Source organism: Pararge aegeria, chromosome 7 (assembly GCF_905163445.1).
Source record: "Pararge aegeria chromosome 7, ilParAegt1.1, whole genome shotgun sequence".
Taxonomy (NCBI): Eukaryota; Metazoa; Arthropoda; class Insecta; order Lepidoptera; family Nymphalidae; genus Pararge; species Pararge aegeria.
The window spans coordinates 17,908,736-17,933,382 of record NC_053186.1 but is presented as its reverse complement, the minus strand read 5'-3'; the positions used below and the strand labels follow the sequence as shown (position 1 = coordinate 17,933,382).

Here is a 24,647-nt window from a genome sequence, read left to right as displayed (position 1 = left end):
CATTAGTGTTTTTATCTGGTTTTTGAACAAAAATAGTTTTGTCTTCTGTATATGCTCTAGATCACTGGTGTGCAAGTAATGATTTCCTATCCTCCGTTTCTGTATTCCCGACCAAAGGAGAGAACGTAAAACCGGCGGTCCCGGTCATTGTAACTAGAATGTGATTATACAACAATGAGTTTGCCACTTCAATGGATGTTTATGATTATAGTTTTCTAATTTTGTTTTAAAATGTTATTAAAATTACATGTTTAGATATCATGAAAATTAAGCTTAATTTGCTAAACTACACGAAAAGAAGGAGAATCTGTATGTTGTAATTTATAATTTCTTCAATCCTTATACTCCACATCAAACAGATCTTCGGCAACGTAACCTCTACGCACGTTTCGCTCTGTAACCGAAGCATCCTCCGGACGTGTGTACTTTACAATGAGTAAACTCCTGAACAAATTATTCATTGTAAAGTCAACACCTCTTGCGGATGCTCCGGTTTTCTCCTTTCGTCCTCAGTAGAAAACTTTCATTTTGAAGCGACTTGACGTCGAAAACTGCGAGTTCGGCCACGAAATAATAAATTTCTGGGGTATGAAGTCCCTGAAAATTGCAACAAACCACCGAAGCAACAAGTCAACGCCATATCTTCGTATCCAAAACCAAATACTATCGTCGATTTTCGGAGATGCTTAACTACTATTGCGAATGTCAAATGTGAATGTGTTGAATGTGAACAAGTTTCTCCACGGTAAGAAAAAGAACGACAAAACATCGATTGAGTGGACGCCTACAGCAAATAGGGTCTTGCAAGATGCCGTCAAAGCATTACAGAAGCTATTGTCCCCTGGGGAAAATTGTAATAGCCATCTGAAGCTTCGGAACAAAGTTTGGTTGCAGTCCTACAACAGAAGGTAGAAAACCGCTGTGGAAACCACTGGCATTCTTTTCAAAAAGCCTGAGCGAAACTAATGATATACACAGCTGTCCAACACTTCCGAAGATTAAAGACGGTTGTGAAGATACAGTTTATACCGATCCCAAGCACCTCTCCTTTGCACTGGGCAGACCAGCAAGCAGCAGCGATACTCCCCGACGGGAACGTCAATTGCATTTAATTAGCCAATTTTGTACGAACATCAATTTCATCAAGGGTAAAGAAAAACCTGTTGCAGACGCGCTATCTAGAATCGAAGATGTTCAACATGTTGCGGTGCCGTAACAAAGATATATTTTTTACTTACTTCGAAAATTTACTGAAACCCCAGTAGTTACTCCACTTCCAGTAGTTCATCTAGTAAAAGTAGCTCTAAGAATGAAGCTGTTGATGACTTAGAACCAAAATTATCATAAAACAAAGGGGAAGAAAACGTACTCTTAATCCTAATAACATTAAAAAAAACATTCAAACGAATTGAGGACCACCTCCTTTTTAGTAAGTCGTTTAAAAATAAGGTTGACTTAGAAACTGTGAAGTCGGAATGCATCGTGTATATTAAAAAAATATACAAACACTATAATTTATATATGTATTGGATAGAAGCAGGCGTTACTTTGCGGAAATCCATGATATATTATCAAAATTAAGCTTAATTTGCTATACTCCGCGAAAAGCAGGAGAATCTGTGTGGTGTAATTTATATTTTCTTCAATCCTTATACCCCACACCAAACAGATCTTCGGCAATATACCCTCTACGCACGTTTCGCTCCGAAACCGGAGCATCATCAGGAGATGTTGATTGTAAAGTAAATAATTGTTAACAATTATTCATTGTAAAGTAAATAATTGTTAACAATTATTCATTGTAAGGTAAATAATTGTTAACAATTATTCATTGTAATGTCAACATCTCCTGATGATGCTCCGGTTTCGGAGCGAAATGTGCGTAGAGGGTATATTGCCGAAGATCTGTTTGGTGTGGGGTATAAGGATTGAAGAAATTATAAATTACACCACACAGATTCTCCTGCTTTTCGCGGAGTATAGCAAATTAAGCTTAATTTTGATAATATTTATATATGTTTTATTTAATGTGTGCCCCAATTCTTAGCTTATAATCAATGGTCAGAATGGTTAGGAAGCATTGATAGCCCAGTGGTCAGAACTTCCGCTTCACTTTCAGGTGGCCAATTTCGAATCCCAGGACGCACTCAACTTTTCTAAGTAATGTGCGTTTCAAGCAATTCAAATATCATTTGCTTCGACTGTATAGAATAATATCGTGAGCAAACATGCATGCCCACGATTTCTTAAAGTCCACCAATCCGCATTGAGCCAGCGTGGTGGACTACGGCTTAAACACTTCTCATTGTGGGAGGAAACCGGTGCCCAGTAGTGGGTAATGGTGTGATATGATGATTATAAATCAATGGTCTGTCACTTCCCTGCTTTAATTGGAAAGAAAAAGAAAGAAAAATTTTTCTTTTTTCATTGCGCCACCCAAATTTTTTTTTTTTACATATTACAATATTACCACGTATGTTATGTGTGGCCCAACGTAGAAAAAAGGTGCCAGCATAGTATTATGCTGCATGCGCCTGTGGGAGCATACAATAAGAAAAAAAACGGCAAAGCAAACTCAAATGTGAATTCGTCACTACTTTGCCAAAGGGTAAATAAATCTTGGGTGTTACGAGGATATACAGGTAAAGTGTTAAAAAGGTTCATTTTTACACGAGAAATAACATACTCGCAACTAAAGACCGAAGTAAATTACAGGAGAAATGCTCAAAGGAGTATCGGATTTTTTCTAATTCCAGATAGCAGGAAATGTGTTCAGTAATATAACGACGAAGCTCAGCTGCTGTTTGCTCTAGGTAAAGCTTTACGCTTTGAGATAACAAACTGAATCCGTAGGATATTGGAAACGCGGATGATCAATTTTTTCATTCGAACAAATATAAAATAACTGTGTGCGCTACTTCATATCTTACGGGATTGACGATCTCGTTATACTGATACAAACAAAAATCAGCAGTTCAACTCAAAATATTTCAATTCATACTGTTATTCGCGCTTCGCTAGTGGTGATTTTTCGTTTTATCCTCCTGTACACATAATCACTGTGGGGGGGGGTGTTTTGCGTGCTTGTGTGTGTGTGTGTGTGTGTGTGTGTGTGTGTGTGTGTGTGTGTGTGTGTGTGTGTGTGTTGGCATCTGAACATATTTGTTTCTTGAAAACTATTTAGTAATCAAATTATAGTTAATTTAATACAATATCTGGTAAATGTGAATTTACATTTATCAAATGTTTTATTACTTACTGACTTTTTAAAATTAATGCAAAATTTTGTACACACAGGTATCCACTTGCATCGTGTAACATATTTATACCGGTAGAACTATTATTAATAATTGTTAATTCCTGCGGGATCTTTAAAAACCGATAATATTTAATAAAATTCTTCTAATTTACAAACAGCAGGTTTAAAATACATTATTTAAATCCGCAAATGCTCAGTTTTAAACTAATTAAGCTCAAGATATTTCTCAAAGGATTTTATTGACGATCGCTTAGCCTAAGGAAACCGTTTTGATTGCAAAAGGGCTCACTTTTATTCCGCCGTAAAAACTTCGTTCGTCAGCGAATTTTCATGATTATTTGAATAGCAAATTTTCATCTTGTAAATCCAATCGAGACCTACTTTGAAATTCTGATTTATTTTCTTTTAAAGCAACGTATTATAATAAACTAGTTATTGCCTGCGACTTAGTCAGGGATTGGTTTTGTTTTTTTTTTTTGTAATATTGTGAGAACTCCCGGTTTTTATGCAAACTATCTCTCTATACGTAATTCGCCAAAGTCTGAGAAAACTGATAATTTCCAAAAAAAACAACCAACCTTTTTGAACGCGCACACCGTCACGAAAAACCGACACCCTAAAGTTTACACTAGACTTTGAATTGTCAAAGTCTGCGGGCTCATTCCGGTGATTTAATTGATAATTGTGTACAAACAAAAAACTCAAATTTTAATGGTGAAACTTTCTTTTCCGACAATGAGATAACTAGATAATGCGTTATAACACAATTATCAAATAAATCTTATAATATATTAAATACCATTTTCTATTGTCAGAGTAGTTTTTTCTACAACCGAAGAATAAGGCGATAGATACAATTTTTGAAACGATTTTTATCCTGTTACGCCAAAGAAGTATAACGTCTATCCCACATACATATAGTGTACATAAGTACACACAGGTTTTTTTTATATTTTAATCCTGCGGTGGACAATAAGATTGTATCTATTCATCAATTTTTGATCCGACCCGGGAATCAAACCTAGAACCTCTCAATCTGTAGTCGTACATGCTAACCACATAATGTATATAACTAACTAAACTGTATATAATAACGCATCAAAAGTGCCATCTATGTGCCTATTTGAATGAAGAAATATTTGACTTTTTAACCAACGAGGTAGTAAATATGTCAGTAATAAATGTGATACAAAAAACAATTTAATACTATGAAAAAAAGTAGCTATCATCTCTCATGCAACGGACTTAATCTAGTAATATTGGAACCTGCCTAAAGGTCCGTTTACACTGGAGCAGTGACAGAGGGGAGTATTTAGGCTTGTTGATATTGGGAGATCCTTTTCTTTTGGGTTTTTGGGGACCTTTATAACGTCTCGGTTGGAAGACCAAGAGATCAGTTTCGCGCCACGGTAGGAGAGGTATTTTTTATGGAGATCTATTACTGGGGTTATACCAACAACATTATTGGTGGCATTACAGCCATCGTCACAAAAACATGCTCTTTCGTTCTAATCTATTATATAGATTCCATAAAAATAATGTTTGAATCTCTTTTTTTTTTATTATATCATGGTAACTGGCCTGCATGTTACGTTTGTGGCAGTTATATTAAACACAAACCCCTAATCGGTTTGTACGAGACATAAATGGCTTGGTAGCACGTCTTTGTCGATGGAGTGGTAGCTAGCCACGGATGAAGCGGACTAGACCAGAAGAAAATCAGAAATTATACATTGCCAATGATCCTTGTCGGTGATCGAATCCAAAACCTCCCACATATTTTACATACAAGACCAAAGGACTCATTGCTGCGCCGAGGTCGACAAATTTACTCACACGGTACCAACATTATTATTTCGAAATATTAGTAATTGCAATTATCTTAATTATTTTTATTTATTTTCAATAAATACTTTTACTAAAACTTAATTACCATTCTAAGAGAAATAAGAAGAAACCGCGTATAGTAAACATTCATACGACAATTTTTCGCATAAAGCATTACGATAACATAACTTTGTTTATGTATTTGTATTTAGCTATTTGAATGTAGGTTTATAATACCACCACCACCTGTTCGCTCTCACTCAAGTTGTCCTAATCCTAAGGTTCGCTAATTTGCGATAAGGCCGCCTTTTGTATTCCACTTCCGTCTTTGTATTTCTATTCTTCTTTTATTTCCCTAACTTTATAGTGGTGTACAAATAAAGAGTTAATTGAATAATAATTACAAATGAGACTTTAAAGAAAACGAGTTTTTATTAAAAACTATCTACTTACCTTTTCAGTAACAGCTAGGCCGCTGAAATCTTCAGGTGCAATACAGTCGCCTTTGAACCAACTGGCCAACCGACCAAGTTCACCGAACATGTGTGACGGAGTCAGACTAAATGCCATTTTATGTTGTTAAAAATTCAAAATCGCAAATGTTCTTATTTTAAATATACGTGTAGCCTAAGTTTTTTTTTTTCGCTATCATGCACCACTATTTTCGTGGCAAAACAGACCGATGTTAACGCTGCTTTAGTTTAAAAATATTTTTTCAGTATCCTTCTGATACCTTTGTTTTTTTTTTCAATTATTTAGTTAAAATATAATTTTTTAATTTTATTAGACCTATATAATTACGAATTCACGACTAAAATTACCAAAGCAACTCATATTTAATTTAAATGCATTTCTCGAGTACATAAATTACGCGCATCGGGCGAACGTCTTCACGCTATGACGTCACGGGAGGTACTAAACAAAAATTGACAACTCTCCCGATGTTTTATCCTCCAAATATATTCGGTACAAAATGTGATATCGTCGTACAAATCCATAAAGGCCGTTATAACGGTGGCACAGAATCCAGTTTTCAATACCAGAGGTCAAATGACAGAGCATGCGCGAGAAAAGGGGGCGGCAATAATTTTCCCATACGCTCGTAGATATCTACGGATGTCCCAACAAATCGTCCGTCGCCACGTTCCGACATAGTTACGGGACGATCTTTGAATAATAAGAATGGCTTTATCAATTTTCGCATACTTAGAAAGAGATGGCATATTTATGCTATTTGCATTGCCATTAGTAAATTAATTTGAAATGTTTGAATGAATTATTGTGTACAGCACACTGCAAAAGAAAAAGTGCAACAGAAACATGTTTATGATTATCTCATTATTCTCATCAACTCATTACCAATGAGATTTAGGCTGTAGACCAACTCATTAGCCAAGGATGGCTTGGTAGAAATCTCTCAGGTGTGCTGGTTTCCACACAATGTTTACTTTCACCATTAAAGCAAGTGATAATGAGATTGCTTGAATTAAAACCGCACTTTAAAATGCAAATTACCGTCTGAGCCACCCGGATGGGTGCTCAACATGCCAAGTTTTACCATTTAGAAGCGGAAAAATAGCATACCCAACAACTGGTTGGAGGACCGTATTTTGAAACTCCTGCCGGATTTCAAAAATACCCTTCCTTACTTCTACTCAGTTTCGTAGAGATAGAGATATATCCTGGAGATTGATGTAGCAAACTTTTAAACCTAGGAAAATGGTAATACAGTTTTTATGACACTGAAACAATACAGATGAGGCTGCAGATGACGCCTAATAACAATTTATGTTACAAAATCAAAGAGAAAAACTTTGAAACAAATAACAAAGAACATGGTGTGACCTATTTGGAAAAATAGATCCATTCTAGGTTGCCAAATGTGTTCACCCAAGGTTGCCAAATGGGTCACATTGCACATCCTCTTATGCCAAACATAGCCATCAAATTGTGCAATTCCAACATGACACAAAAGCTCCTGTGTGCAACAATATGTCATGTACACAATATAATAGTTCTGGTGTCAAATCCCTCTTCATAACATATCCATTGATGACTGTTTACAAATAATTACAACTCTTAAACGTATATACATACTAATAATATCACTCAATAAGTTAAACATAATAAATTGTAGATAAGATTTTCCATTGTTTTCATACACTTTAAAAACATATTGCAGGGTAAGTGAACTAAGAAATTTTCTTTGTAATTATGAGATATTACATTTATTTTTTAGAATTATCGTTAACTGAATATTGTTCAGTATTATCAGAAAAGATTTGTACACTATCATTGACAGTAGATTACATTTTAATTATCGGAAAAAAACTTTTTATGACCCACAATTCTTCATTTTTATTTATTTGTTACAGAGTACAGCACCACCCTTCATTAAATTTAGAGATATATAGCTAGCATCCCATATTGGATACAAGTCCCAATATTAGAAAAACATTCCCAGCAGGGCATGCAGGCCGGAGACCAAAATTATATCCCCTACAGGGGATATGATAAACGTGTCCACCTTCTACAGCACAAGAACATGGAATAGGAGAAGTGTACTACACACAAGTGTTGTTACACATATACTATTTTGATATTATTTCTACTGGTGCACCAATGCTCTGAGAGTTGATAAAGCTGTGGGAGAAGATAAATTTTCTCCTGCCCATGCTAGCTGTGTTAGAGAGTTGAAAAATATGTCTGTGTTACATATCTACATCTGATCGTTCTTATCGAAATATAGCACAGTGTTTCTTCAAGGCAGATAAGGGGGAACAAATGGTTCTGGCGGGACTTTTAATACACCGAAAAACCGTGGACGAAGTCTCTGGCAACAGGCAGTATGTAGATAGCACAGCAAATCAGTGTAATTTAAAACTTCTTTAAAACAGTTTAACTTCGAATAAATGATAGGTACTATTCTTCCGGTACGAAGTGGGTAGATATAAAAGTTTATATTCAGAACAATAATAATTGAGGAGTGAATTATTCCAGCTAGGCCATTGGGCTCACATGGGCTTTGCTAGATAAGATTATGGTACAAACCACTTACCTTAGGAGTTTTGATGATATCCATAGCTGGAAACTGATGACAATCAATAAAGCAGGTAACCTTATTTAAACATGGCAATTACTATTACACTACAGTTCCACACACTTCACAGAAACAGTAAGTGTCTCTATCAAAAGTCAATAGAAAATAAATTGATCACCGACTGTTTTATGTGTAAAGTTTTTACATATTTATTATTCACTGTGCAAAAATTGATAATAAATACCACAGAGAAGATATATAGGTACATAGATCACCTGTATCTGAGACATAAATAGTGCACACAGACTCGTAATAATTTACATAATACATTTCGTGTACATTTAGTTGTTCACACCCACAGACTATGTCTAATTTTGTAGTAGTTATTGAGAGTTTCGGCTGATTAATACGTTAACAATTATTGACTCATCGGTGTATTTTCTTATAAGAACCATAATTTATTTAATAAGTTAATATCGAAACTTTGATTTAATATTATGTTACCCTTTAGCTAAGATCAATTATCACGGGCCCAGCTATTGGATGTTCATTCTACTTAACATTCAGATTAATTAAATAATTAATCAATCATACTTAGAACAGGATACCGACTAGAAAAAATTGCAGAAGCAACTACACCAATAACTCACGCGTTAAGTTAACACAGCATGCATTAAAACGTAAAAAGTCATTCTTATAAATTATTTACAATTAATTATTAGTCTGTTAATATAAACCTTTAAAAGTATAAATACTTAAAGCTAAGTTACAATGAAAAATTTAACTTAATCAATTATTAGGAAACAAAACAAAAATGAATTAAATTGGATTAAAATGATGTCTTAAAAATAATAAATAAAATTAACTTAAACTTAACTAACTAAAGTGTAAGTCAGGTTTTAGTAGAACAAATATCTATTACTTTTCGTCTAAATTCAATGTAACTGTCATGAAAAATGTCTAAGTCACGCTTAATCACACACTTGTCCCTATATTATGGAGGGTAGAGGTAAGGAGAGTCATCTTATATGGGAGAAAAGTTGAAAAAGTGTCCAGTTGTTGCGCTAAATAACAGTTCAAAAATCCTCCACAATGGCGCTGGTGGATGCACAGGGTATGGTATGAATGTAGCAATCGTAGATGAATTGAAGTATGCCGAGTTAAAAAATTTAATTTCTTTTTTATTCCTTATTTACATTAATGACCTGCCTCACCTTGTTAAGGACAATCACGGGATAGTATTGTTTGCTGATGATACATCACTTATGTTCAAAATTAAGAGACGTGAATTAGCTTTAGACGATGTAAACAACTATCTCGCTAAAGTAGTACAATGGTTTGAAGCTAATAATTTGGTTTTAAATGAAAATAAAACTAAGTGCATAAAATTCACATTACCAAATGTTAAACATGTAAAAACCACTATACTACTTAATAATGAGGAATTGAATCCGGTGGATACAACAGTATTTCTAGGAATAACGTTAGATGCTAAACTTCAATGGGGCCCTCATGTAAATAATTTATCGAACAGGCTTAGTTCTGCTGCCTATGCAGTAAAGCCGAAGAAGATACGCCACCTGACAGACATAGAAACTGCTAGGCTAGTCTATTTTAGTTACTTTCACAGCATTATGTCATATGGAATTTTACTATGGGGTAATGCTGCTGATATTGGCACTATTTTCGTGCTGCAGAAGAAGGCTGTTCGTGCGATCTATAAAATGGGTCCGAGAGAGTCATTGAAAGATAAATTTAAAGATGTTAAAATAATGACACTCTATAGCCAATACATATTTGAAAATTTAATGTATGTTCACAAAAATATATCAAAATTTAAAAGAAAATGTGACTGCAATAATTTGAACGTTAGAAGCAAAAATAAACTTGCAGTGCAGTACACTAGACTACACAAAATAAGCAATTCATTTAAAGGAAATTGTATACAATTTTACAATAAATTACCGGTTGATATCTTGGGGATGTCACTAAAGAAGTTCAAAGTTTGTATTAAGCGAAAGCTTATAGAAAAGTCCTATTATAGTATAAAGGATTACGTAAACGATAAAAAAGCTTGGGTGTAAACAATTGCTCTAACCAGGTTGCTTCTTAAATATTTTGTGAGATGGTGATAACAAAAAGAACACCCGGCTAAGTTTGTTGTGGGCTTCTTCTTAGACCAGGGCGCGATTGGAACCCTCGTAGCTTTAGTTTTAAGTTTACGATTGTAGTTATCGCCATCACTACTCACTGCTATGTACACATTTTGTATATAATAACGCATCAAAAGTGCCATCTATGTGCCTATTTGAATAAAGATATATTTGACTTTGACTTTGACTTTGATGATAGTGCAATTATTGCAATGGCAACATTGGACATTACATTTGACTTGAATCTCAGTCCGAAACTATGAAGACAATAAAAAAAAAAAGGTTAATGTCATTTCATTTGTCAATGTCTTGTCATTGATGGTTATTGCCAATGTCATTTTGACATTTGTGCAAAAAAATTCACCGTTCATAGTCGATTTCTACTTTTAAGAATCGAAGTGTTTTGCTGTGGTGTTTTTGCTGTTTAACACTGTTTCACATATTGAGGCAAATTACTGCAATGACCTCGACATTGCCAAAGGACAGGAACGAGGAGCGTCGTCGCAGGGTGAGCTCGACTTTGCACAATAAAAACAAATATTTCCACCTGATTCGTATGATTCACGATATTGCGATGTTCTTATCTTCACTTTATTGATAAATACATTATGGGACAGGTGCCTCGGTCTTTGAACCGGTTCCTTGTTTTCGACATAAGAGATTAACATGAATAAGTATTTATGATAAATTTTTTTCTCGTTTTGAATTTGATTGTATATATTTTTGTAATGTCGCATTGGTGGTAGTTTCTAGTTGCGGTTAAGTGGTTGAGCTATGTTAGTCGTTTAACCTTTCCTATTACACTCAATGCCATTAGATACAGTACAGCTAGCCAGCTAGCTGGCCAAGTGCAGATTGGTAGACTTCTACACCTTTGAGAACATTATGGAGAACTCTTGGCTATGCATGTTACTTCAACTTGTTTTCATTTATCATTCATTGAAGGGATTTTTAAAACACATATCTCTGAAAAGTTAGAGGTTAGTGCCAACAATTTAACTGAGTCCCATCAAAAACGAGTATGGGGTGGTCATCTGGCTGTCACTGCTACCAGTTAATATTAATAAGTCCACAACAAACTTAGCCGGGTGTTTTTTTTTTTCTAATGTTTAAATTATTGCACACATTTTTTCTTAAATTTAGAAATGTTTTTATATATAATGATGATAAGTTCTGTTAACCTAAGCCTTCCTATCTGCATTGGAACAGTGTGTTTGGTCTTGTCTCTGTAGAACTAGGGACGTATCCCTTACTATAAAATTTATTCATGCTTGTAAGATGAATTAATCTCCATAACATAATATGCTAATCAAATCTTCACAACATAATAAGTGTTTCTGTGAATTAATACACTATAGTTTTATAGTATTTATTTTATATATCTATTCTAATGTATATACATTTATATCTGTATTTTTATAATACATTCAGATAGTATGTATGTTAATGTAAGTTTTTTTTTTTTATTTTATTCACCATCCAGTTTTCACTATTATATTGGCTTCACACACTCAGGTTGCCTTTAAAAGATCACTATTATTGAAAAGGCTGCCTTTGCACTCTAGCACTAAGTACTATTACTGTTTTTTTTATGTTTTTCCTCTTGTGTTTTGTTGCAATAAAGTTTTTTCTTTTCTATACTATAGTTACTACTCTTAATCTCCTCTACCCAGTACTTTATATTTTAAACAATTAATTTAAATTTTTAGGTATAAACAATAATTAAAAAAAAGATTTTTTTCATTATTTTGTTTTTGAACATTCTTTAGTCTAAAAAATAACAAAAAAAGATTGCTATAAAATTAAACTACTTTGTACAGCTTTGATAATATTTAGGTAACAAGTGGCACTAAAAGATTAAAAAGCATCAAGTTTTGTCATTATCACTAATTTATAGTAATATTTTAGCTCAGCAATGTAATTCGGCTCAGGTTGTTACCTGCTGAACAAAAATTGCTGTTAATGATGCATCAGAGTATGTAATATGCTTTTTTTGATGTTCTTAGTTCAGTTAAGCAAGGTAAAGTTGAACTTTTCGTAGGTGTTGCTGGGGCCATTGCCTTCTGGATTCCTGAGAGCAGATGGAACGACAGACACTCTTGATGCAGACTATCAAGCAGCGCTGGCTTTGCAGCAGCAGTTGTGTGGTGCTACGGTAATTATTACCTTCATAATGATAAAAAAGAATAAAATGAACATACTACGACAATACACACATCGCCATCTAGCCCCAAAGTAAGTGTAGCTTGTGTTTTAGGTTCTAAGATGACTGATGAATATTTTGATGAATAATACACATAAATACTTATAATATACAGATAAACACAAAAGCACTGAAAAACATTCATGTTCATCACACAAACATTTTCCAGTTGTGAGAATCGAACCCACGGCCTTGGACTCGGAAAGCAGGTTCGCTGCCCACTGCGCCAATGCGTCAAACCAAATTTCATATAGAATTATAAAATCGTCAAATTGACTGAATGCTGTATTATTTGTTGATTAGATGCCAGCTGCTGGACCGCCGCTAACTGCCAGGCTCAGCGTGACGATTGCACAGGCGAAACTAGTTAAAAATTATGGTATGTATCCAATTGCTCTAACTTCATAGCTTAATATAAATTTACTGTGGGATTGTGATAACAAAAAAAATTACCCGGCTTTGTACCCGGCTATATATAATTACCGCTAATAACATTGTTGTGGACTCTTCTTAGACTAGGGCGCGTTTGGAACCCTCGTAGCTTTAGGTTTAAGTTGGCGAACGAAGTTATCACCATATCCTTACCATTAAGTGCATGTGTAAACACTAGATGTGCCCTGCGGCTTCGCCCGCGGAATTTTGGGAGGCAGCATACTGCTACATAATCTACACCTATAGTCATATATGAGATTTTGATATTCTTTCACAAACATTTTTTTATCTTACGTAATTTTTTTTTCAATGAAAAGTTTACTATGTTATTCCTAATACCTTCAAGAATATGTATATTAAGTTTCATGAAGCTCGGTTCAGCGTAACAAACAAACTTACATTCACATTTATAATATTAGTAGGGATATTATATGTATGAACGCCGCGCTGTCACAAGTGCCTGTGATCGGCCTACATAAATAAACAAATTTTGAATTTGAATTTGAATTTGATTTACACACAAGTTTTCGTGCGCGCTATTGTGTTCGTTTAAAGCAATTAAATGTCACATGCTTTAACTTAACGGTGAAGGAAAATATCGTTAGGAAATCTGCATGCCTGAGAGAGGTATCCATGATCTTCTCAAAGGCGTTTGAAGTTCACTATTTTGCATTTGGCAAGCGTGGTGGTATAAAGCTGTGATAGCGCAGTGGGTAGCAGCTCGACTTCACTTTCGCGGGGCCGAGTTCGAATTCCAGCACGCACCTCTAACTGTGTTATGTGCGTATTAAGTAATTAAAAATATCACTTGCTTCGACGGTAAAGGAAAACATCGTGAGGAAACCGGCATGCCTGAGAGTTCTACATAATGTTCTCGAAGGTATGTGGAGTCCACCAATCCGCACTGGGCCAACGTGGTGGACTATGGCCTGAACCCTTCTGATTGCGGGAGAAGATTAGTTTTAACTAAATGGAACCTTAAAAAACGAGGTCATCAAAAAATAACAGTTGATGTATACTCATGGATCGCATTTCTAAGCCCATGAAGTCTTATAAATGCTACAAGGTACACAAAACATTAGTAATTACCTGCGAATTCGCGTGCTCAGTATTTCCTTTTTCTCCGTTTCCTTCGTTACGAAATATATATGAACGGTATATCCACCCACTGCTTATTATTCAGGACATATAATTGATACGTATATATTGAACGAGAACATAAATCTCTAGCATCTGTAAAATATATTTAAAAAATAAAAAAATTGTATTGTGTTGTTTCATGCAGCAGAAAGTAAATATTCGGATAGGTACTTCATTGATCAACTGCTTCTGAATTTCTAAATGCGGATTTTTTTTTTACTTTTTATGAATGATTTAGTATACTTAAATTATTTTGATTATTGCTTACTGTATATTGTATAGACAAAAGCGACTTCACGATAACTCGCAATTTTTAAACTCTTTAAAAATTGATTCATTATTTCAATATTACATAATATATACACTTAACATTGTTTCTTAACCGTATAGGAAATGGAAGTTCCGAATCCGTTGCTTATTATTTACATCCGACAAGTTGAGATTGAATGATTCATTTAATTAATCAATTGATTTTGTATAGTTAAATAATAAATTAATTAAGTAAGCGGTCATTGGTCTGTGGTAAGGACTTCGGTCTTCAGCTACACTTAAGGGGGGCAGAGTTCAATTCTCAGCACGCACATCTAACTTTTCTAAGTTGTGTTTGTTTTAAGTAGTAAAGGAAAACATGGTGAAGAAACCTGCATGCCTGAGAGTTCCCCATAATGTTCTCAAAGGCGTGTGAAGCCCACCAATCCGTACCGGGCCATAAACCCATCTCATTGTGGGTTGACTCCCAAATCCAGTGCCCCTACCATAACTAGTAATCTTTTATCAGGTCTGACCCGCATGGACCCCTACGTTCGCCTGCGAGTGGGTCACTGCATATACGAGACCCACACGGATCCCAGCGGTGGGAAGACGCCTAGATGGAATAAGGTCATACATTGGTGAGTTTTGATATTATCCATAGACAATAACAGCCCACTGCTGGACTAAAGGACTCTCCGAAGGGAAGACTTGACGGTCACCACGCTGGGCAGTAGGTGGTAGTTGTAGAACGGAGGACACTGCTGCCCGTTCTTCGGTATATTCTCTTAGTCGCCTCGTACGACATTCGCGGAAAGAGGAGGTGTGGTGACCACTGTATTTTAACCTGTAATAACGGTACATTATGTACTGTCTCTGACACTTATCTGTGAAACCTAATAGTTTTTGAGTAAACCACTGCCATAATTTTTACTGAAAGCAATCAGATACAGCCCAAATACAGCACATGCAAAATTAAAACCCTGTCACTTTATTAGGCGTACGCGCAAAAACCTAAAAGTTTTTGAGTAAACCACTGCCATATCTTTTACAGAAAGCAATCAGATACAGCCCCAATACAGCACATGCAAAATTAAAACCCTATCACTTTTTTGAGTAAACCACTGCCATATTTATTACTGAAAGCAAAATCAGATACAACCCTAAAGCATCACATGCAAATTAAAATCCTGTCACTTTATTAAATATGCTTCGCGCAGGTACTATGCATGTGTTGGTGTTTTATCTTCAATAGGGTTGTCATAAGTGAACACTTTGTTTTCAATTCGTTTGTATGGAAAAATAAATATGCTTCGTTTTGATTTAATATTTTTACAGGTTGATTCCTTATGAAATCAAATATACGTATGAATCCTTCAACATTATTTCGTGATTCGGTTACACGTTGTATACTTTTTAATCCATAACAAAACGGTTTCGTCAAAACGAAACAGACGTGGACAAATTCACGGGCAACTAGTAATCACAATATAAGCTTGATAGTTGTTACAGACACAAATTCAATTTTTTTCAAAATTCTAATACAAATATTAATATTTTCATGTAGGTCATAAGCACGCTTGATACGTCTAGTTTGTCTGTTTGTTATGACTACCGGTTCGGTAGACAGATTTTTCCGACAAGAAACCCATGCTGAGTTTCTTGCTCTTTTCCAAAATCACACAAACAAACAACACACATAGACACACACTCAGACACACACTCACACACAAATCCTATGGAAACCGTTTTTTACTGGTATTAGAAGTATTCCTGTTTTACTTTGCGATCTTCGAATGACTTTATCAAGTCAAAAGTCAAGTTGTTTGGCTTCTCATTTAGGTTAGGTAAAGATAAAGTACCTAAAAATGCTATTTACTTTCAGGCACAAATAATAATGAAAAATATTTTCAGGAAAAATATAATGAAATGTTTCTTAGTTGAAATAGCGTTTTATGTATGCGAAAATATGTTAAACTTCCTGCATATTTCGTCACGCAACGAAATTTATGCAATTAACTTCTACTTTACTTCACTTATCACTGAAAAAAAAACCATGAAACATTTACTTGCAATGTTTTCCCGCAAAGTATGAAAAATTCCTTATTAAGTATGTTTCATATGTGACACAGTCTACTTAAGGACAGTAGGACAAGTCTAAATTATTGTAGGCTTACTTTTTTGACTACCCAACTTATCAGTTTTCTCCGTTACATCTACGATACGTGATTTTATCGAAACTATCCGTTGAGGCAGCGTACGCAGCGGAAGCTCTCAAAAGAAAAAAAAAAACTCGATTTTAAATCATTCTTCAGTGGTGTTACTTTCTGATCTCATTGCGTTCAGGTAAACAAACGAAGCTCAGGTAGGTTCAATTAACTGTATTGTATTATTCCATTATTCGCACCGAAACCGGAGCATCTTCAGAAGTTGTTGACGATACAATGAATAATTGTTAAGTAAACATCTCAGAGGGTATGTAGAAAAAAAAGAAAAGTATAACAAAACAACGTATACAATTTGGCGGCCTTATCGCTCCATAGCGATTTCCTCCAGGCAACCAATGGCGAAGATAAAAAACAGGTACAGAAAATAGTTAGGTGGTGCATATATACATATAACAAAAAAAAAAAAAAAAAAAACACCCGGCTAAGTTTGTTGTGGGCTTCTTCTTAGACCGGGACGCGTTTGGAACCCTCGTAGCTTTAGTTTTAAGTTGACGAATGTGGTTATCGCCATCATCTCACTACCGTGTAATTCTTATGTACGCATCAAAAGTGCCACCTGTGGGCCTACTTGAATAAAGATATTTTTGACTTTGACTTTTGACTTTATACCCATAAAATAAATATTTTATTACTTAAATATATACATATAATATATAAGAAACAATATTTGTAAAGACAAATAAATAAATAAGTAACTACAATTATATATGTAACTAGCGGACCCCAGCGCCATCTGTCGGGCTGATTTGTGAATCTAAACCATCCAGGGTGCCACCCAAACGCATACTAAAAAAATCATTCAAATCGGTCCAGCCGTTTAGGAGGAGTTCAGTGACATACACACGCACACAAGAAATATATATATAAAGATATATAAAAATATATAATATGTGTATGTATATATATATATATTCACTTTACTTTTGTTATAGTTTGCTGCCGCCCGGAGTGAATTCAATATACCTGGAGATTTTCGACGAATGCTCCTTCACTATGGACGAACTTATAGCATGGACACATATAACCATACCGCAGGCTGTGCTTAATGTAAGATCTGTTTCTCCCTAACACTCAGCGGCGTGCACTTCATACATGCGCAAAAGCTCTGCCTACCCTAATATTTTTGTATAACTCATAAATGCGAAGGATTTTTCCCTTTTTTGGCATCTTCCTTCGTTATGCATACCCTGGTCAGAAACTCTGTGCACGCCACTGCTAACACTAGTATGCAAATTTAATAATAATAATTCGACCAACATCTTAAGAAGCTTTCGCTTGGTTGTTGGATCAAGGGTCGGATACAGAAGGCAGTAGTCCTTGAAACGGCGCGTATTGTGAGGAGGTTCCTCACTCTGGAGCCGTGACCGCCGGTTGCTTGGGCATTCAAAAGCCCCGCAAGCGGAGGATGGATGTTTTTTCTTATTAATTTTTAATAGTGTTTTTTTTTTATTTTTATAAGCTTTGTTAAGAATTCAAAAAAATAAAGAAAATCAATAAATGATAGTTCAAAAAGTATAATAATAATAATAAGTTAATTTCATTTAACAGTTTTACAGTGAATTAAAAAAAATACAAGATTAGGCGACCATATCACTTCAACCTATTGAAGTCCACTGCTGGACATAGGTCTTTTGTAGGGAGTTCTAAAATCCGCGGTCCTAGGACGCTTGTTTCCAGCGGCTCCCAGCGACTCGATTGTGTCGTCTGTCCGCCTTGTATGGGCCGACCAACGCTGCGTTTACCTGTTCCATTCCAGCACCTTGGAACCCCAACGTCCATCGGTTCTCAGAGCTATGTGCCCCGCCCATTTCCACTTCAGCTTTGCGACTTGCTGAGCCATGTCGGCTACTAATGTGTAGCAAAAAACCCAAATTCCAGTAGCAGTTGATAAATAATTCCATTGTAAAAAAAACAATCAGTTTTTTGACATATTTATGACAATACTGGACAATGCTAGACAGTATGCAGTTATGTGTTAGCGAGGTTTTTTACGTACGCACTAACATAAATTAGGTGCTTTGCTTTAATTACTGACTTTACTTACACTTTTTTTGTTGGAAAGTGATGATGCATTGTAACTTCTAAGATGGTAGCCATTGGCGTGCACGTCATACATGCACAAAAGCACTGCCTACCCTAAAATTTATATATAACTGGTATAAAATGAGGATTTTTGCCGTTTTATGCAATTTTCCTGCTTCATGCATACCCTGGCAAGAAACCCAGTGCACGCCACTGATGGTAGCGGTTTAACCTGTTAGGGAGTAGTCATACCCCTAATCGGTATTTACGCAACATCGCACCGGAACACTATATCGCTTAGCGGCACGCCTTTGTCGTTAGGGTGGTAACTAGCCACGGCCAAAGCCCTCACCGGACAAAGATTTGGTTTCTTTTTTTGTAATTATTGACAGACCAAGCCTTTGGCCCACCTGATAGGAAGTGGGAAACCATCGCCGACACACAGCAAGACTTCGCAGGGCATGCGAATGCGTGGTAGTATCTAGAAGCTCTACTAAGTACTACTAAAAAATCTGTTCTGTTCGCAGGGAGAGACTCACGAAGACTGGTATCCGTTGAACGGCAAACAAGGAGACGGCGTCGAGGGAATGATCAACCTCGTTCTTAGCTACTCGGTATGTATTTATTTATTTATTTATTTGATATCTATGACCCATCACTACGCACTACACAATAATAATAATAATTATTATTAATAATACACTTTATTAATAATTTAAAAAAAAATATTATGACGTTCATTTTAAATTATTAAGAAAAAATAAAAATACTTTATAATAATAATTAAAAATAATAATAAATCTTTTAATGGAGAAAAAAAACTACAGAATCAAGATATAGAGTACACGCCACACAAATGAATGAGAACATAAACGAAAATTTCAATTCTGTCGTATTTAATCTCGCCAAAGGTTGCGTTTACGCCATTTGCACGTAAAATGTTCAAGTATAAGTTTTTTTTCTGATATTTATGTTTTCTTTTTTTCTGTGTTATTTAATGTGTGTGCAATAAAGTGTACAAACAAACAAAACCACACTTAAGAAAAATTGCACTTAGTAATAAAAAGATTGGAAATACAGTGGACCCCCAGTAAACAGACAGAAGAATAGAATAGAATACAACCTAAGACTCTATATCCGGAATTCTTAACAAAGTAGTAGCTTTCAATCCAAAATTACAGATTCTAAATTAGCGAAGATTGTCAAATAAATATTATAATAGTAGCTTCTGCCCGCGACTTCGTCTGCATGGACTTGGGCCTAATGCTTCGCTCGTTAACAATTTATAATCTTCGCCCCGGCATAGAAAGTACCTACATGTCACTTTCCAAAGCATAGCATAGGTGACATGCATGCAAAATTTCAAAGCTGTCTGCCCTGCTCATACACAATTATCAATTTTCCCTCGGGAACTACTTCAGGAATCGGGAAAAACGGTGGCCAAAGTCAAAGTCAAAAGTCTTTATTCAAGTAGGCAATAGGTGGCACTTTTGATGCTTACGTGACACGAGAATTACTTGGTAGTGAGATGATGGCGATAACCATAATCATAAACTTAAAACTAAAACTACGAGGGTTCCAAACGCGTCCTGGTCTAAGAAGAGACCAGAGAAGCCCACAAAAAACTTAGCCGGGTGTTTTTTTTTGTTATCACCATTTCACATTGCCTGCCAGTCTATGTTCTTGTCCGTGTCGAAGGCTGTATGCATGCCAAATTTCATCCAAATCCGTTCAGCTGTTTTTGCGTGATAGAGTTACGCAAAAAACGTATGGAACGTATGAACGGATGATTGTTACGAGTCACGTAACAAACATCCACAATTATATATATATACTAGCTGACCCGTGCAACTTCGTCTGCACCAAATCGGTTATTACCGGAAAACACGAATAAAATGACATTTTCTAAAAATGAATCCTGGCTAGATCGATTTATCGCCCCCGAAACCCCCTGTATACTAAATTTCATGAAAATCGTTGGAGCCGATTCCGAGATTACAATTATATATATATACAAGAATTGCTTGTTTAAAGATATAAGATAAAATATTAGGATTCATGTTAATATAAAAATATTTAATAATAATAGCCGGATTACAGGGATTTACGGATAAACCAGGGGGCGAATTATAGGGGGTCCACTGTAGTAATTTAGAAAAAATTGTGAGTGTGGAAAGCATTCAAGATCATAAGGCGATGAACTAAGCGGTCCTCGTGCTACTCATTTAGGTGGGTCCGGCCGCGGTGACCGCATACCCGCCCATGATAGTGGTGCCCAGCGCGGGCATCGGCGGCTACACCACCATGTCGATGTACCCCGCGCCCATGCAGCAGCCGATGCAGGCCTACCCGCAACCGCAACCGCAACACCCGCAGCAACCGCAGCAGCCGCAACCCGTTCAGCCCGTCACGGCGGAACAGCTGCAACAGGTGAGAGTGACTTTTCCCCCAGCACAGCTAGCATGGGCAGGAGATATGTTAAGTGGGCAGGAGACATTTTCCTTTCTGTTCGGCTAGCATGGTCAAGAGATATTTTCCCTCTGTTCGGCTAGCATGGTCAAGAGACATTTTCGCACTGTTTGGCTAGCATGGTCAAGAAACATATTCCCTCCTGTTTGGCTAGCATGGTCAAGAAACAATATCCCTCTTTTCGGCCGGAATGTTCAAGAGACATTTTCCTACTGTTCGGTTCGCATGGGCATGCGACATTTTCGCTCGGACAAGAGTAACTTAAAGGATGGTGATGTTATATAAATCTTTTATTTCAGCTGGAGGAAATGTTCCCAAGCATCGACAAAGAGGTGATCAAATCGGTGCTGGAAGCCAACCGCGGCAACAAAGACGCTACCATCAACTCCTTGCTGCAAATGTCGGAGTAGACCTTCTGCCAGTACATTATATCAACCCTACAAAGTGTATCCCATGAAAGAAACATTGTTTTTAAGTCCCACATTGTTTGCGTGGTACTGTATTTATCATTAATTTATCGGAAATCTATTTTCTAAGTCCGCGTTTATTACGGATTGTACTTTTCCCGCCCTAACTAGTTCAATTACATTTTTGGCTACTAATATAGGCTATAAGATATTTTATCCCGGGAAAACAAACTTCCCACAGGATTTGTGGCCGTACAAACGCGGACGAAGAAAGCATTATATTTCGGATAAGGATGTTTTTATCTATGGTAAAGAACCTATTCAATAATCAATCGTGTTACGTTAAATAATCAATCATTTAAAATTAAATAATCTGATTGGATGAAATTAATCGACGCAAAAGAAAGCGATGTGAGACTTAAAAATAAATGCTTATTGTATTAATACAGGAGTAATCGAGTCGTATAATATAAAGGTTCTAATATCGCCAATTTTAAAAACGGTACTAGCTTTTAAGTATATTTTGATTATCTTACTTAATATTTATCTACTCGTATCATCGGCGTATATTGTCTCAGTTAAATCTCTCCCGCATGAATCCTGTGTGGTCATTAATAAAAATAAAAAAAAACAATCTTCCTGTATATTATATTATTTGTTAATTATTGTAACACTGCATTTCGCATTTTTACCTGAATTTTGTTATTGTTATTTAAAAAAAAAAAAATTGCATGTTTTATTTTTTATTTTTTAGAGATGAAATTGGATCGTTAGAATTATTTTTACTATGAAGCTGTGATTTATTTTATTCCAGAGACAACAAAAAATATTATTTCTAACACAGCATTTGGCATGTTTTTTTATAGCATAATGAGAAAATTATTAAGAGATGGAATGTGGTCGTTAGAAGTATTTCTACTTTGAAGCTGTGATTTCTTCTATTTATCAAATAATTATTCTTAGCATTTACCACGTTTTATCTGTATTTATCATAATAAACATATTTAAAGCTGGAATGAACAAATTTAAAGAAAGAATTAAAAAATTTAAACATGGAACAGGGTCGTTGGAAATGTTGGTTCTAAGAAGTTGCCATTTATTTTTTTCTTTTTATATTTTTCTGTATGTTAGGAGAAAATTATAATTTTTAAAAAAGGAACGTCCATTGGTAGTTTTTGTATTATGGAGCTGTGATTTCTTATATTTGAGAGCCAAAATACTTTTTTCATTCTCCACTCCTGCCAATGGCCCAGTATTGGGAACATATCTCTTATACGAAAGAGGTAATTAGAGCATTGACCCACCACGGTGCTCCAAAGCGGGTTGGCGGGATTTAACGAATGTTATCACACATGCTAGTGATAATAAGTATGACGGTACAGAACAAAAATTAACAAGAGAGGGGAAAAGGTAACAATTATGCCTGCCCCTCTCTTCTTTCATTTTTAAAATTTTTTCGGCCTTGCAAATAAACTTGGTATGTCTTCAGAATATAAAATGTTTTGTCACTTTTACACTTAGACCACCTTTCTAAAGTCAGAGCGTGATAAAACTATCTCGAAATTATTTCATGTTTATTTATAAGGCCTTTACTAAAAATAACTTTTTAAAGTTTAAATAAATATTTAATTTATTCGTACACTTCACTATGAATTTTTAATATTAGCAAATTTTAATATAAGTTGCACATTTTAATACGTGTAGGATATCATTAATAAGATTTTTTTTTCATTCCACTACAACTTAGCCCTTGACTGTAATCTCACCTGGTGGTAAAAGGTGGTAAGTGATGATGCAGTCCAAGATGGTAACAAGCTAGACTGTTTAGGAAGTCAGACAGTTATATTAAACCCATATACCTACCGGTTCGATCGGTTTCGACGCGAGATCGTACCGGAACGCTATATCGCTTAGCGGCATGACTCTGTCGGTAGGGATGTAACTAAATCAAATTGATATTGACAATATCAAGAGACGAATAGCAATGTCTAGATCTGCTATAGACGAGTTATAATTTTTTTTTAATTCACTAAAATTTAGCCCTTGACTGCAACAATTCATTAAATTGTTTTTGTCATAGTAATTATTGAATTACTAAACAGATAGCGCACAGGAGAAACAATCGCCTATAAACAGCATACTTCGCAAGGCATGCAAGGACCATGTCCATCAACCTGAGGAGAAGGCGTTAAGCCTCATGAGCCAGTAATGACACCAGCAACCGCGCCCTTCAGACCGGAACACAGCATTGCAATGCTGCTTAGCGGCAGAAATAACAAAAAGCTCTTCTACTGGAACTAACTAAACTGGAACTGAAACTTATTAATTACTCAAAATTTCGATTACTCATATCATGTATAAAAATATTTAAAAAAAAAAAATGTAATTAATGTAAGTAATAAGTAATGACTTATGTTCTTACATGGCATGAGTAAAGCAGTATCGCCAAGCGACTAATTACGTTGATATGATAAAAAACGATTACGCGAGATGGTGGGCTTACAACCCATTTCAGATGGTTTCCATCTTAATAAAGTCAAGTGAGATGGCAGTCAAGCATTTTTCATAAATATTAAACTACGGTCCAGCTTCTGTCGTCGTCTGAAATATTAAATTTTCTGAATAAAATATCTGTTATTTCATAGTTTAAAATATCTCCATTTCAAATTTCAGCCAAGTTGTAGCGTGAGGAAGTAACACACATCCAAACATACAATCTCACACATTTATAATAATAATGTTATAGTAGGATAATAAATATATATGTGACACTTATGCAGTATTCAAATGACTTGTGAAAATAAATTACTTATTATATACGCATTTTTGTATATTTTATACACATATATTATATAGTATAGCATAATTGTTTTTAATTTTAATGTATTTTTTTTAATTGCCTTTAAACGGTAGTTTCCGTTATGGATTATTTTATTTTAAAATTAATGATAAAATGTCGCTATTTCGTTGTGCTTTTGGAAGTTATACAATCCGTGCTCGTTTATATAAGTGTTATTGTGTATTTAGAAAGAATTAATTTTTTTTAAATTATACATATCTATTGGTATTGAATCTACCATGGGTACTTACGAAACGTTTGGCTTTCTCGTTTTAATACGCACCGCAAACAAGGAATTACCGGCAATTGTTAATGTTGGTAAAAAACAACTGCTGAGTTTCTTGCCGGCTTCTTCTTCGTGGTAGAGTCACTACAACAG

General features: G+C 35.3%; 2 protein-coding genes across 4 annotated transcripts in view; one reads left to right on the top strand and one right to left on the bottom strand.

Annotated features, from left to right (window-relative positions):
• The window catches only part of LOC120624953 (myotubularin-related protein 6), a 66,635-nt gene extending 58,225 nt beyond the window's left edge, over positions 1 to 8,410 (bottom strand). The window contains exon 1 of one of the 3 annotated variants that reach the window (XM_039891794.1): positions 8,145 to 8,410. In XM_039891794.1, coding sequence (XP_039747728.1) covers positions 8,145 to 8,168 — 24 coding nt within the window. In that variant the 5' untranslated portion in view covers positions 8,169 to 8,410. Of the gene's footprint in view, positions 1 to 5,539; positions 5,671 to 8,144 lie in introns of those variants that run through there. The other 2 variants (XM_039891795.1, XM_039891793.1) reach the window with 2 other exon arrangements.
• Positions 8,411 to 10,625: 2,215 nt separating this feature from the next.
• On the top strand, positions 10,626 to 24,043 carry LOC120624979 (toll-interacting protein-like). The gene is made up of 8 exons (XM_039891843.1): positions 10,626 to 10,787; positions 12,321 to 12,434; positions 12,786 to 12,861; positions 14,833 to 14,944; positions 17,464 to 17,578; positions 19,081 to 19,167; positions 20,783 to 20,983; positions 21,322 to 24,043. Exons 1-8 carry the CDS (start codon positions 10,740 to 10,742, stop codon positions 21,430 to 21,432), a joined length of 864 nt encoding a protein of 287 aa, XP_039747777.1. The 5' UTR covers positions 10,626 to 10,739; the 3' UTR covers positions 21,433 to 24,043.
• Positions 24,044 to 24,647: the final 604 nt, after the last annotated feature.